Source organism: Gallinula chloropus (assembly GCF_964237585.1).
Source record: "Gallinula chloropus genome assembly, chromosome: 5".
Taxonomy (NCBI): Eukaryota; Metazoa; Chordata; class Aves; order Gruiformes; family Rallidae; genus Gallinula; species Gallinula chloropus.
Genome location: NC_140090.1, coordinates 52,418,505 through 52,434,154, shown reverse-complemented (window position 1 = coordinate 52,434,154; position 15,650 = coordinate 52,418,505). Strand labels below are relative to the sequence as shown.

At 38.9% G+C, this 15,650-nt stretch overlaps 1 protein-coding gene across 2 annotated transcripts in view; it reads left to right on the top strand.

The window, feature by feature from the left end:
* Window positions 1-15,650, top strand: part of WAPL (WAPL cohesin release factor) — a 150,853-nt gene that overhangs the window by 120,215 nt on the left and 14,988 nt on the right. For both annotated transcript variants that reach the window (XM_084264467.1, XM_084264468.1), the window contains exons 5-9: window positions 2,546-2,641; window positions 5,706-5,858; window positions 6,109-6,245; window positions 8,281-8,392; window positions 13,610-13,837. In XM_084264467.1, coding sequence (XP_084120593.1) covers window positions 2,546-2,641; window positions 5,706-5,858; window positions 6,109-6,245; window positions 8,281-8,392; window positions 13,610-13,837 — 726 coding nt within the window. The remainder of the gene's footprint in view (window positions 1-2,545; window positions 2,642-5,705; window positions 5,859-6,108; window positions 6,246-8,280; window positions 8,393-13,609; window positions 13,838-15,650) is intronic.

Below are 15,650 nucleotides of genomic sequence, written 5' to 3'. Positions count from 1 at the left end.
GACAAAAATACTCTGTACTTTCATTCCAGGTACTTGATAGAGTGCACTATTTCTTTGAATTATCCTGTATAACAGGATGTGGCACCTAGAAACCTGTACTCTTGCTTCCCGGTCTTAGGTATGCGCTGAAGTAATTTATGGAGTGATTGTGAGTAATTCAAGGGAAAAAAGTCAGTGTCTCGAAAATACTAAGAGACTCTCTGTGAACCAGCAGAGTGTCCTTGTGACCAAGAAGGCTGGTGGGATCCTGGGGCATGCTAAGAAGAGCATGGTCAAGGGCAGTTGTGCTTTCGCTCTACTCTGCCCTGGCAAAGCCACATCTGTGTCCAGTTCTGGGCTCCCCAGTTCAAGAAAGGGAACTACTGGAGAGAGTCCTGTGGAGGGCTACAAAGATGATGCGGGAACTAGAGTGTCTCGTATAAAGCGAGGCTGAGAGAGAGCTGGGGCTGTTTAGCGTGGGGAAGAGAAAACCAGGAAGGGGGTATTATCAATGCTTAGAACTATTGAAACGGTGGATGTCAAGAGGATGGGGCCAGACTTCTCTGTGGTGCGCAGTGACAGGACAAGGAGCAACAAACATAAACTGGAACACAGGAAGTTCTGCCTGATCATGAGAAACTTCTTTCCTCTGGTGATAGAGCACTGGGACAGGCTGCCCAGAGAGGCTGTGGAGTCTCTTTACCTGGAGATGCTCAAGGCCTGCCTGGATCCTGTCCTGTGGTGATCCTCTAGGTGATCCTGTTCCAGCAGGGGGGTTGGACTAGATGATCTTCAGAGGTCCCTTCCAACCCCTGTTAATTCTGTCTGTAAATCTGAGTTCTTTTCTTTACATGCATTTCTGAAATAGTTTGTTACTATGTTATTCGTCCTTTTTCATCTGAAGTCAGAGTCTGATTCCTTTTAAGAACCTGTTGCTCAGAAATGTAGGGGAGAGAAGAGAACTAACCCTTTAACTGTTTTGTCAGCAGTAAACATTTTTCAAATAAAGATCTATATGACACCATCTTTCTATTTGTGGACAGAAATGTCCTCTTGTAACTGTAGCAGAAAACAGAAAGCTGATTGCTCGATTTAACTTTCTGAGCTTGGTGAGATCGTTAAGAAATGGGGCAAGTTAGTGCTGCTGTTACTTGGCAAAGTTAAAATTTGACATTATCCAAAAAATGTATTTTTGGTATTGCTCTGGGTGGCCATGGTGGCTACGTGTGGCTGCTGAAGGACCTTCTGTAGCCATCACCTGGAAATGTATTGTTTAAAAGAACTTTCTTGGAAAATAGATGAAACTCTTATGATGGCCATTGTGTACTTGTTTCTGAATGGTACCTGAGCACTGCTTTAAGAAAAATAATCTAAAAATCGAACTAATTTAAGTTTCTGATGACCACATCCAAGCTCACGGTAGGAGGGAGAGAGTCTTTTCTCTTGTTTAGAAACTAAAATGATTTAGTGCTTGGCAGATCTTTGGGGCTCTGAAAACTCAGGTGAGATTTTCATTTTGCTCATAATGAAGTTTTAAAGTATTGCTAGTCAGGGCTTTCTCTTCTTATAAAGAACAGAAGGATGCAGCACAGTAGAGTTTTAACAGCAATAGTAATACAGGAACTCTTGACTTAGAAAATCTCCTTCCCTGTTTTTGACATGCCAAAACCTTGTTACACTTCACAGAACAGTATCTAGTCCGTAGCTGATACTGCTCTGGTTACACAGAGCCCCTCTCAGCTGCACTTGAGCCAGTATCATGTTTAAATAATTGATAGGTTATATTTTGACAGAAAATTATTTTTAGTGCACAACTGTTAGGCTTTTTTAAACAAAAGTGCACTATAAGTGTGTGTGAGGAAGTGTGCAGTTATATAGTTCACACAATACATGGCATGTTGGGAAATTGTGAAAATTATGTGGTATGTTAGTCTGGAAAAATGTTACACAGTTAGTTTGGTAAACTCAGAAGCTGGAAATATTAATTCTGTCATTGCTTCCTCTGAGAGTTGCATTGCATTTCCCAAAAGCTGAAGGACAGTAAATTTTTATGTATTTTGCTTTGCCTTGACAAATTTTTGAGCATGGAGAAACAAAATTAATTTATTAATGTGGATTAAGGTATTTTGTTTGAGTGTTTTCTGTTCCTCCAAGCATCAAAGTCTGTATCAATTCTACAGTTTGGTTCCAAGTAAGTCATATTTTATACTGACGTGGTGTTCACCAACATGTTTCCCCTGCCCCCCATAGCAGATCTGGTTTTCTTTATAGGAAGGTTTTGTCTCTGAATAAATGTAAAAAGTAGAACTGAAAAATTCTTGAGACATAGAGACATTGGGTCTTTCACATTTGAATGGGTCTGTCTTAAGAACCTTCAGATGCTTCAGGGTCTTTCAGGTTTTCTGATACATGCAATATTGAGAATTTGTGTTGCTGGGAAGACAGGAGGGAGGAAAATAAAGCTCATTTTACTTGTTTGGCTGCATTATTCCTACAGTAATTCATGAGGTATATGGTGACTACCGGTAGGTTTGCTTCAAAACTAACTTTTCTTTTCATCTTTCAGTCTCCCACAAAAGCTGTATATAATGCTAGACACTGGAACCAGCCAGAATCAGAGGCCCTGCCAGCACCACCAGTTTTGAAAACTCCCAGTGTCCCAGTAAGTAGAATGTTTATTTTCAAGTATAGTAAACCTCCTTTTAAGATTTACTGGTAATTTTTGAAACTTAATTTCTTGATATCTGGTAATGTCACAGTAATTCAGCGTGAAATCCACTTTGTGATGTGAGCCATTGGGTATTTGATAGGATAGAAATTGTCAGTGGAAATCCTCTTGAACAGCATCTTCCACATCATTTCAATATACTTATACAAATACCCCAAACCAAAACCAACTTCAATCAAGTTAAACTCTCTCACTTGCTGAAGGCAAGTATTCTAGCAACGGACTCCATGTCGTCTTCTGTGAAAATCCCTAAGAGTAACTTGCTAATGCCTGTAAGAAAGCAGCAAGTTGCAGTTCTGAAAGGAAAAAAATAGATATTTATTTTTCCTTTCTAGTGGAGTAAAGCATTGTGAATTGCTGATTTGAGTCTTTAGACACTATGAAAGAAACAAAATTTTCAGTAATAGTGAGAAATGCTGATACGAACATAACCGCTAGAAGCGTGTCTACCAAAAGTAGACAAAGTCCAGACGGTTCATAAAGTTAACTTGTTTGTTCAAAAATCTGTGATTATTCCAAGGCTTAAGGTAATTGGTTTTGAACTCTTCTGAGATACTGAGAATCCAGGGTCTCAGGCTTATAAACATGCCAAAGTTGTTGCAGGTTGTGCTGAGAGCGCATTGTATGTAAACTTTTCTTGGTGCCTTGCTTACAGTACTTGCATGAGAACAGAAAATTCGAAGGTGGATATTTTTGCAGTGATGAGTATTTACCTTTTGTTCCTGTCACCAGTTTCAGGGCTTTTGATTTTTGTTTCCTAATTCTGCCTGTGCATATGTTGTTCTGATACTAAAACAAAGCTCTTCATGTTTGGTTTTGGTTGCATCCATGCAGTATTCTGAAAAGACTTTGGTGTTAACTGCACTGCCTGGAAAATGCAGATGTTTCAGCTAAAAATATCTATTACCACTTACGTTTGAGGAGAGCAGAGATTTCAGTCCTGGGTTTCTCCTAAACACCTTTTTCAATTTAAAGGATGTGCACTTGAACTGAAGCTTCTGTTGCTTACTGAATCTTTGTATGGATACTGAGTTTTGTGCAGTACACTCATAGCTAACTTAAAGGCAAATTTTGTCCTGAGTCTTCTCAGGCAGAATTTTGAATCCATCCTCATCAGACTAGGAAAGCATCTGGATCATTCATATTGAGACAGGCCATTTTGTCTTCTGTCAAACTTCCACTTTGTAACTGGGTCCATCAAAAATGCTAAGTCAGGAAAATGGCAGGAGTTTGGCCAAACTAACCAGTTAGGGAATTTGTTGTGATGTACAGCTGAAATGCTTCCCTCATTTTTTTAACCTTGATTTACGTATGCATGATTGAGGTGTAAGTTACAAGATAAACAAGCCTTGATCTAAATGTGCAGTGGCTGATCCTGCACAGATGAGCCTGCCTCTTTAATTTCTGCAGAGATTTTATTACCTGAAGATCTGGATAAATTTGTCTTAGCTTCATGGTGAGAAACCCATAGCATGCAAAGTGCTTATGTCGAGTCTTCTTCCTCCTTTATGGCCTCTCCAAGCTCCCTTGGAATTTGCTTTGGAGGGGTAGCCATTAACCAAGTCTTGGATGAGGTACTTGAGTGGATCTCCTGTGTTTGAAGACTGATAAGATCAGAGTCCTCCAGTGCTCTAAACCAGCTTTTCAGGGTGGTTTATTAGCATTTTGCTGCTGGAGCCTAAATGAGCAAATACTGAGGTACTGCACAGTGAGAGAGGCAGCATGTCAAGAATACTCTGGTAATATAGTTTGGTGGTTGTGGCCTTTATTTTAATTCTGTCAGTGTACAATGTGCAAAGAAGGCTTTCTCCCAAAAAGAGTGAGTAACAGTCAGTGCATCCTCTATGCCTGCATATTAATTCTATTTTTAAAAAATTCTTTCTACATAAAGAAACAAAGTATTTGATGTTACTTGAAGATTGAGGGTGAGTAAATGACCACTGGTATTGGCACTTGTATATTTGGAACTTGTAGGTCTTTATGCAGTTTTTCCTATAGTTTCTCTTCACATTGAATTTGTCCCTAAGAGGTAAGCTGAAGATAAACTAATACGTAAGCATGTAGTAGCCTCAGACTAATAGGAAGGAGTAGGTTAAGGAGAAACATGTAATACTAGCCTGAGACAGCTGGAAACTTGTCAGTAGTTATTCCGGACATAACAGCAAGTTCTCTACAACCTGTTCTAAGTTCGGAATAGGTTTTGCTGTACTTCGTGCTAAATGTTGTTCCTAATCCAGTAACAATACAACTATGAGCAAGGCAGAATGTATGCAGAATGCCAGGAATTCAGAAGTGTGAACCCTGAGGCATGCACCAGGCCTCTCTTATTTCTCTCTGTGGAAATTCTTTATCATGATACAGAACTTACATTGGTAGTCTTCTACCTGCAGACAAAGTACAGTTTGGAGTATCAGGTTGGAGAGGTTGGTTTTCTGATAGCTACCCACTGAGTACAGTAGTGCAGTAGCCTCCAGTAGTTAGAGATGAGAACAACAAGCACAAAGTTTCTCAGTTCAACCTGTGTTGAGACAGTGATCACTTGGTGCTGTGCTCATGTCCAGAACAGCAACTTTAATACCAGTGTTCAGTATAGCAACCAACTCAGTTAATCCTGGAAGCTCCAGCTTAAGGGGGTAAGATACTTGTAAGTATCAACAGAGACTTGTTTTTAAGCACTAAACTTGGTTGGCTTAACCCTTCAGCTTAAGAAAGCAGTGTAAAGGATGTAGTTTTACTTTCAGAATTCCAATGGAGCTTTCCTGAATACTTAGAACTGGGTTTTTTTGTATTTGAAATTGCATATAATTTCTGACAATTTATTTTTTTAAGAATAGGTACATTATCACACAGTTTAGGTACATTTTGTAGTGATAGGCAAGGACTAAATAGTCCCAAAATGTGAGTTTGACAATTGCACACCTGTACTGTTTCCTGATGTGTTTAGTGTATGTTTACATGCTGAAAACATCTGCCCATTTTAGCACTTTCTTATTAATAGGTAAGGCTATCTTCAAAGGAGGCAATTCATAAAGATGATGGAGTTTTTAAGGCTCCTGCACCACCTCCCAAAGTGATAAAAACTGTGACAATACCTACTCAGCCCTATCAAGAGATAGTAACTGCATTGAAATGTAGGAAAGAAGACAAAGAAGTAAGTATTCTTAACAAATTTTTAAGATAAAGAATTATTGGTAATACTAAGTACTGAAGGAACAGTGTGAAAATGAGATTTGGCTTTCCTATTAAACATAATATTGCTATCTATAAATAGATGAATGGCCTTCTACAACTTCTTAATGTTTCCTTTCACTCAAAACTCAATAGAATTTAAACTGTACTTGTTAAGGTTATCATAAATCCCAAGAGCAACTTACCTAGGTCAAAATATTTGTCTCTTCCAGTTATACACTGTTGTTCAGCATGTAAAGCACTTCAATGATGTAGTGGAGTTTGGTGAAAATCAAGAGTTCACAGATGATATTGAGTACTTGCTAAGTGGATTGAAGAGCAATCAGCCCCTAAACACACGTTGCCTTAGGTAAGATATCTTAATGCAAAACACTAAGCTTATATTTGAAAGCGATACTGAATTAAGTGAGTGTTCATCAGTGAAGTGACTATGCTTTACAATGTTGTTTGGGTAGTTACCTGCCAGTTTTGCTAGACAGACTCAAATTTTAAAATAATCATCAAGATGATATATTCTGAATAATCAAAAGTGGTGTGGCTGGGAAGATGAAATAGAAAATTGTACAGTATGAGACACACTTGTTTTCCTTGCTATAAGTTATTTTCTGATAACTTTTAGTGCAATCTTACATGCAGTGTACTGTTTTTCAATACAAAATAAATTCTAAGATAAAATCCCTAAGACTGCAGGGTTTGGCTATAATCTAGAACTAATGTAATACTGAGAAACTTGTTTAATTCCAGTCGCATGTTCTTAATCTTCTGTTAAGAAACAATACAGCTGGCATCCACTAGAAATATTCTGGCATTGATATTAATTGGAACCTTTCCTAAGTTTTCCTGAGCTGCTCATTACATTCTAATACTAAAGTTATTATGAAGTTACACATTATTGGGATGTCAGTATCAAAAGTGTTAGTCTTGCTTTGAAAAAGCTTGTTGTCCATTAGAATGATGTTCTGCGACTGTGTAACAGTGGGGTTTTTTAGACCTGTGAATTTTCCTTTCTGTTAGCAAAACTGAAGTGCTAGAAAAGGGGAGACTGGAATCCAGAGAGACAGGTGATGAGGACAGTTTATTTCACTGTGGATGAGAAAAAGCTTTACAAGCTTTTGAAGAATAGTTTTTTTTAAGTAGTCCTTATGTTTCTCAAAAAACTAAATGAACTTCACTAGGGCAGGGGGGGTGGAACTAAATGGTCTTTGAGGTCCCTTCCAACCCAGAGCAGTTTGTCACTCTACAGTGGTTCTAGAGTACAAACATAAGAAATCTGTTACCCAGTTTGTACGTACATTATGGTTAAGAGTAAATTAATGCCATAATGATAGTTGAAGAGTGTTTTTCATACTCACTGCACTTAATTTGCTCATATGGCAAGCTTTTAAACTGAGGTTAGTTTTACTTTCCAAATTCATATCATGGAATGTAACTTGTATCTACACCATAAAAATTTTTTCTTTCAGTTAACATATTAAAAGAAAAGTATTTTTCCAAAGGAAATCATTGTGTAAGGATAGGAATAGACGTAAAAGAATCAGAAACTGGTAGGTAAGCTCTAACTGGTGCCGTTGTGATTAGAGGCAGAAAAACCACTTGTATTTTAAAGCTCATACAGTATGAATCTGTCATAATAGGATTTCTCAGTAGTCATAGAAGACTTGATTGCAGAATCACTCCCACATTACTCCATGTTTTAAAGCAATATATTTTTAAATGTCTCTATGCTGGGCTGTGCTAGAAATGGCAGACAGCTGGCTAAGAAAACTAGGGGCAGATTTATATTTTTAAAATAGAACTGTTAATGTTGATCACCGATTGGACTAATCTATTTGTTGGATTTTACCTGAAATCTATAGTGTTTCCATAAGCCACGAAGACAGGAATAAATATTACATATGATTAGGTTTCTTGTAAAAGTATTGTCAGGTATAAGCAGGACCAACCGGTCAATTGGATAGCTTTTATACAGTAATGAAAGCTCACATTTGTAACTTAGGATAACACCGCGATCCGTGGCAAGCTCTCCTGGGCCTCTAAATGAGAGCTTCATGCTGAATCCATGAACATTTTTCTTTCAGTTTAACTATTTGAAATTATTGCAACTTTTCTTTTGAAAGAGGCAAGTTCAGGGTACCCTTTCAGACCCCTTTTTAACGAACTTTAAAATGAAGGGGACCTAGTTTCATGCTGGTAAGCAGCTATTGAATAAAATGCTGCTCTGTTCACCAGTGACTAAGTTGCCTTACTCAGAGGTTAAATAAAATCTCCTGACAGAGTCTGTCAGGGTCTGAGCCATACGGTCAGTCACCTTTTGTAGACTTAACTGCTGTTTCTTGTGAATGTCTTCATTTCAGCTGTTCTAATCCAGAATTAATTTTCCCTAGTGTAATCAGCTTGGCGACAAAGTGCGCCATGCCCAGCTTCCGAATGCATCTGAGAGCACATGGGATGGTAGCCATGGTTTTCAAAACACTGGATGATTCCCAACACCATCAGGTATGGGTATAGTGTATATTTCATTGAAGTTTGATACCTTTCTACTTCCTGTGAATTGTGTGTACGCATAAATCAAGGCCGAGCATCCACTATGGGACATCTCCATTTAGAAATTGTAGTGAAATGAACAGTAAGAGCACCCGTGTTCCAGTGACAAATTCCCTTTCTCTTTTCTTGGAAAATCACTTGAACTGTTTAAAACCACTGATTGTGCCTTGGATTGTTATCTTAGTTTTTCTCGTAAGCTTTTTAGTAGTGTTATTGTTGTATTTTTAACTTCTTTCTAATAAAATACAACTGAAAGGAATTATTTCTTCTTGTATTTCAAGATGGCTCTAGGGGCTCATCTCCAGACCCGCTGGTATGTGAATTACCACCTTTTCTACAGCTGTCACAGGGCATTCTTCAGGTCCTGTGCTTGTTTCCTTGAGCAGTGCTGTAATTGCAGTTGTAGGATGCTTTGAGTATGTGCAGTGTGGTATAACAAATTAGGAAAGGTAAATTTTAACCTCTTATGGTAGCACAACCCGAGAGTTAAAAACTGAAGCAGTTTGAGTTTTCCTTCTTACCAATTTACAAGTTCAATTTGGCTGTAATAGTAAACGCTTCTTGGGGGTGATGCTATTTTTCCAGCAGTTGGATGCTGTGCCTCTGCGTGGCATCCCTTGAGGTGTTGTTACGAAAACTGAACATAGGAAATGTTACTTGAAGTGTGTAGTAGATATGTAAATCCAGTCAGGTTTATTACTTTTCTTTAATAACTTCAGAATCACGGAGACTTTGTACCCAGAGAAATTTAAGAGATTGAATTTGACATTTTATGGGGGATCTAACTAATTTAGAGTAATACCTTAATTTACATCTCCCTCAAAAATTAGCAATGCCTGAGTGTAAAACACAGGAACCGGGTTCAATGGGGTCATTATTTTCTGAGCTGTCAAAATAGTGCCAAGTGATACTAGAAATAAATAAAGTGTATTCATGCTATTTAGGACAGCTGCCACCACAAAGTTGCAGGAGACCTGCAGTGGAGAGCTAGAGTTCCTTGGAAAGCCTACAAGCTTGCTCTGCATATTTTTGGCTGTTTTAACAGTTACCATTATTCCTTCATTTTCAAAAGAAGCAGCACGTACGGTTCAAAAGGAAATTGCACGTTGCTGCTATTAGTCTGCAGCAACAAAAAGCATTGATTATATTCCCTATTTTCAGTATATTTGATGGAAACGCTGCCTTCTGTTGGGGAGGAAAAAAGAGGTAGCTAATACTTTAATGTAGCTACAGTGCATTCTTGGTACAGGTTATACAGGATTATAAAACTATCAGTTACTGTCCTAGGGAACCTGCTTTGGCAGGGAGGTTGGACTCGGTAACTCTGGAGGTCCCTTCCAACCCCTGCAGTTCTGAATCAGACTACTGTTAGTAAATGCTAAACTGTATGCTTTAACTACTGACAGTATGTGCTTCTGCAGTGACCTCTATATAAGCTTGCCATCTGTTGATGCTCCCCTTTTATCCACTGATTGTTTCGCTAAAATTTTAACTTGTTAAAAATGAATAGTAATTTTTCCACTAAATCTCAGTGCAAAGTAACTCCAGAATAATAAATCACACTAGGCTTTGCTTGCGTGGTGCAGATCCATGTAAGATGAATAATGGCTTGGGGGAGGGGGGGGAATAGCAAAACAAATCCCTGCAATTATTTTGGTAATACTTTCTTTTAAAGTATTTTGAAGATGGGAAAACTGCCACAATGACATTGCTAATGGGAGCAAAGAGGTGTGCATAATTCATTCATTATACTGATACCATGGAGTAGACTGAGAAACTTGAACATTTACATAAAATATAAAGGGGGCTGGTGGTGTTTAACCAGCAAGGAAAACAAAGTAACCAGTTACATTACAGAGCTGTGCCACAAAATATTTACATGAAAATTACTTGTTCCACTGAATTTTTTTCTTCTGGGTTTGTCTTTAATCTACAGTTTCAGTTTTTAACTGACTTTGTCTCTTCAGCTGTGCTCTAAAGGTTTTGAAGTATTATTATTCTTTTAAAATAAAAACTATTTTTTCATTATAGCTGTCTGTCGTTAAGCACAGAAGTGTGGTTTTGTAATGCCTTCAGCATGTGAATAATAAAAAAAAAGTGCATTAAATGTAGTGCAGAACCCTAGAAAATAACCATCTGTTCCCACAGGCTGGAGTATAAATAGAACAGGCAAGGGAAGACAGGGATGAGAGTGGGTGTAAATGGTCTGCCGTTCTGGAGTGTATGTTCCACTAGGATGTTTTCCTGAATTCTGCAGAAGCACGGAGTGAAACTCTGTAGCTAGATATGCCATAAAACTTATGTCTAGAGCAAACTCTATGTATTTTACTCTTTTCTCCCGTCCATATTTGTTTGGAAGCAGAATGTGTTTTAAGCATCCTGAGGAACAGAAAAATACAAAAACCCCAAAACCCCATCTTCACCACTGCAATCCATAAGGGTGGGATTGTGAGGGTTTGTTTGGGTTCTTTTGTTGTTGGGGGGTTTTGTGGTGGCTTTTTATTAGGTGGGGTTTGTTTGGTTTGAGGTTTTGTTTTGTTTTTTTTTTTTTTTAGAGTATTGATCAAAAATGAGTTGTACTGACAGTTTTCCCCTCGTTCTCAGCTCAGAGGTCTGTGTATAGTAGGCTATGAGGTAACTTCCAGACAGTGGGTTTAACTGATTTGAACAGTTAGAGACCTGAGCAAAATAACAGGAGTTGTATTCAAGATTAAAACAACTGCCTTGTAGGGACTAAGGAAATTGAATTTTAGAAATCCAGTATCACTGACTGTGTGCAACTGGAGCAGGTTTGTCCCTCATTGTAAGCACCATTGACATTTAAGGCCCTTCCTTTTGGAACGTTGCTATTTTCCTGTTGGAAGCTCATTGGCCTGACTGCTTTCTCTGCATAAGCTGCTGCAGGAACGTTGTTCTTCCTCCATGGACTACTCCAGTCATTTTTGCTATTGTGGCAGTCCTGCAGACTGAAACACGTGTAACATCTTAGTCCCCTGCTTGGGTCCCTTCTGATCACATTTAAGTGTCTTAAAGCCTGAATGGAAGATCTGAAGGGGGAAGCATTGACTGTTTCCGAGCCCTGGAGGGACAGGGGCTGGGTACAGAGGTTTGCAAAATGACTGTGATTGCCCTCATCAGACTTTGGAGTATCTGTAAAGCATCTCTGAGTAGTGATTTAAGAACAGTCTCTGGCTCTTTGAAATGCCTATTGGCAGCCCGGGTTACAAATTCAGCAGCTTAGTTCTATTAACTACTGCATAGTTTCTAGGTGAAACAGTTGGTTATGGGGCTTTTTTACCGGGAGGCTCACCAGGAAGTAGGTCGGCATGGATACTGCTTTATGAGGTTCCACTGGGCTGAGCAGCCAGCGGAACCTTTGGCTTCTGAAGGAAGGGAGTCTTCCTCCTGATAGTTTTTTTTTTTTTTTTTTTTACAGTTTAAACCAGTTGAAAGTAATTCCGGAGTAAACAGTCTCTGTAATTAAAGTGATACAATTGCAAGGTTTATTGGAGAAAGTTTCCAGAAATTAATGGAAACCATGTATACCCTGACTGTGTCGATAAGCCAGGTAGATAGTTTTCTGCCTTACATCTGACAAGGCTGGAGCAGTGATACTCACAGCTAAGATGAATTTTTTTTTTTAACTACTCCTGTGTCTCGAAGTTGTATTCACAACAGAGGATGTAGATTTGGAAATCCCTGCTTCCCTCCTTCCTTCACTGTTACAAATGCATCCTTGGTAGCTAGTCAGGTTAAAGTATTTATTCACCTGATGGTTTCCTTGCCTCAGCCAGGAAGGAGTTTTAATGTATCTTTTGATAGACTGTCAGCTGCCTAATCCTGTTTTGGAAATGCTGGTACTCTTAGTATGACCAGGTACGATTATTATTTGCTTCTAAAATAAATAAAAGCAACTAATGATTGTTTGGTGGTTGGCTGAAGTCTAAACAAGTTGTTAATCTGCTATGACACAGAAATTCTGCTCTTTCCTGTTGAGCTGTACAACATTCACATCCCAGAATTGGATTGTCTCCATTGTTAACTTTATATACGAAAACTGGATTAGATGCATAGGCAGCATGTTGACTTTTGAGCTGAGCTCACTAAACTGACACATACACATACACCCCCTCATTTCCCCCTCAACTCTTTTTTCCTCCAGATATGGTCAAAGGTTTCTGAAGGCATTTTGCCCAGCACAGCTCCATTCTCCATGAACTTTTCTCCTCTCTACTATAACTTGTAGCTCACCTGGATGGATAGGTCTCCTGGTGCAAGTGCTGGACTTAGCAACCCTAGGGACCAATTACTTGCCCTAGTCTCTTCAATACTGTTTGCCCCTTCCTGACAGACACCTCCCACTGTTGCTTTTCTGGATCCTCACAAAGATGAAATTTAGTTCTTTCTTGAAAAAGGATTCAGTATGCTTTAGTCAGTAAGAGGTCCCTATACACCTGTCCTGTGTAACAGAGGGATGGTGAAGATAGTAACACTTACTTGGATAAGGACTGATGGGGATGGGGCAGGGGGGAGGCTGGCTTGTACTCTGGCTACTTCCAGAAGGCAGAATTCTCCTGGAAATCAAATGTGTGTATGCTGGAAAGGTTTGGGTAGACTATTATTTGACAGACCTGCTTGGCAGAATCAGAATGTATGTCACCAGGTGCTTTTTTATTTAGATTTTTGGGGTTTTTTCTGTTTTCTCCCCACCCCCTTCACATGCACACATTGTCCCCAGGATCTGTTTCCTGGTGCTGTCACCAGCCTATCCCGTTGAACCAGAATGTTCACCTAGCTTACCATGTACCCTGTGCTTTTTCACTTGGTTCCCCTACCATCTGTCTCTTCTGTAATGCTGAGCTACTGGAGGTACCATTTCTTATTCTGTCCCTTAAAAGCAGAAAACCCTGCGATTCTCAGGTTTTATAAATGCATTAAGCGATTTATGTCTCGGCTGTATTGCTCAGGAGAAGGCTTTAGTCATTTCCTAGAAGGAATCTATCTATAACATACAACAGTAAGTGCTCATGCCAGTGCTAGCATGGATGAAAACTTGCTAGGCTTTTTCTTTTGTAAATCTTCAGCTTGTTTATTAAAAATTGTAAAATGTCTGCCTAGCATGATTACTTAAACCTTTTTCATTTTTTTTCTTTCCTCTCCCAACCCAAGAATCTGTCCCTTTGTACAGCAGCTCTAATGTACATCCTGAGTAGAGATCGTTTGAACATGGATTTAGACAGAGCCAGTCTAGATCTGATGATACGGCTTTTGGAATTGGAACAAGATGCTTCTTCTGCCAAGCTGCTGAATGAAAAAGACATGAATAAAATTAAGGAAAAAATTCGAAGACTCTGTGAAACTGTTCACAACAAACATCTTGATCTTGAAAACATCACGGTGGGTATTGTGTTTTTATTTGAAAGCCTTGGCAGGAGCGGAACACTTAATAAAATTTAACTCATAAGCTTCCTCCTTAATCTCCTATCTCCCAGCTAAGGAGTCATGACATTTGCTCTACCTTCTATGTGCGTATTACTGTGCTGCAAGCAATTTCTTATTTGAGTTTGAAATTTCCTTTCTAAAAGGATGTTAATGTTATGAACTTCTTCAGCTGTGCAGTTCACCATTGGCTCCTGCTGGGGACAGGTAGTTAAAAGCAATTAAAAACAAGTAACACTTTCAATGACCATGTGTTTGACACTGTTTCGTTGTCAAAATTTTATGTATGGGAATACACGGGAATAAAGCATTGTGTGTAAATTGGAAATGTGGTGCAGGTTCTCCCATTTAAAAAGAATTAAAAACATCTCTCCTACAGAAACTGGTTTCTCTTTGCCCAAAATGTGGTCGCAGCTCCGTTGATTACCATAAACGTTGGATATTTGGGTTTTTTCCCTTCATTTCTCAAACATCCTTGTTCTTTATGAATGTGTCTTCAGCTGCAACAGAGAAAACTGGTTTTGTTTATAAATAAATTTGGCCATGGTTTGATGCTAGCATCAAGCTAGCTTGAAAAATAAAGGGAGAAGTCTTTTTAAAGAATGTTGAACGTCTTTTTAAAAGAATGTATTTAAAGAATTGATGACAGATTGATTTAGATGAGTGGTCATAGGCAGCAAAAATTAGTAATGTGGTTTTGCTCTCACCATATTGCAGTGTAACAGATGTTAGTATGATCTTAATTTTTTAACATCATGTAATAGTCATTTTATGTTTTAAAGATGATTATTTTTTTGCCTTTTTTCATGTAATACACTTGACAGGAGAAGCTTCTATTACATTGTTTATGAAGTGAGTGTTTGAGGGCTTTATCTTTGCAAGTAATGTTTCAGCTCCTGCCCATAATCTGGAGTTGAGATTGTATTCCAGTTCAGGTTACACTAAAAGATGGTATGTCTTGTTCAGTTGGCACTTTCTTTTGGAGTTTTAGAGACATTTCTGTCGGTTTAGGCAGGGTTTGTTTTGGGGCTTTTCCCAAAGTTCTTACTGTGGAACAGATAGCTGAATGGGTGTGAAAAGTCAGCACTGTGTAGCAGAAAGAGCTGAATCTTGAGGGAGGAAAGTAATATTGATGACATAGCTCTTAACCTCAGTAATCAGTTTGTGGTCACAAAGGGGAATTATTTCTGTTTTAGGCGTGTTCCACACAATCTTACGGAACATGCAGGTAGGGGGCTCATTAGTTTTCTGCTCTTTGAAATTGCAAAGGAAGACTGAATTTGAGATTGTTTTCTCTGCCTTCAGCTTGCTGTATGAATTCATATGATACAATTTGAAGATGCCAACACAGAATGAAATTTGTTCTCTAGGTGGTGATCAGTGAGGCATTGGTATAATCAGTGTGTTATTTCAGTGCTGTTTTGGCACCGAAGGCAGCTCACATAGCTCACAGTCTGTCAGTGCCAGGCTATCTTCTGTGCTGTAAAATTGAAGACAGCTCCCTTTATTAAGCATGGAACAGCTGGTACAGGTTCCTCATCGCTAAAGCATCCAGCCACACAGACCACTGTCTCCTCTTTGAGCTGTTCTCATAACCTGAGCCCAGCCTGATGGCTTTTCAAGGAACTATACTTCTGTTCTTGTGTTTTCTTAGGCATGGGTTTTAAAGGGACTCTATCTTGTGAGGAAGGTGTCTGTGAATAGAGGGTGATGTTCTTACAGGCCATGGGTTTCACCTGGGTACTGTTTTCTGGGTTCTGTTTGGTGGGCT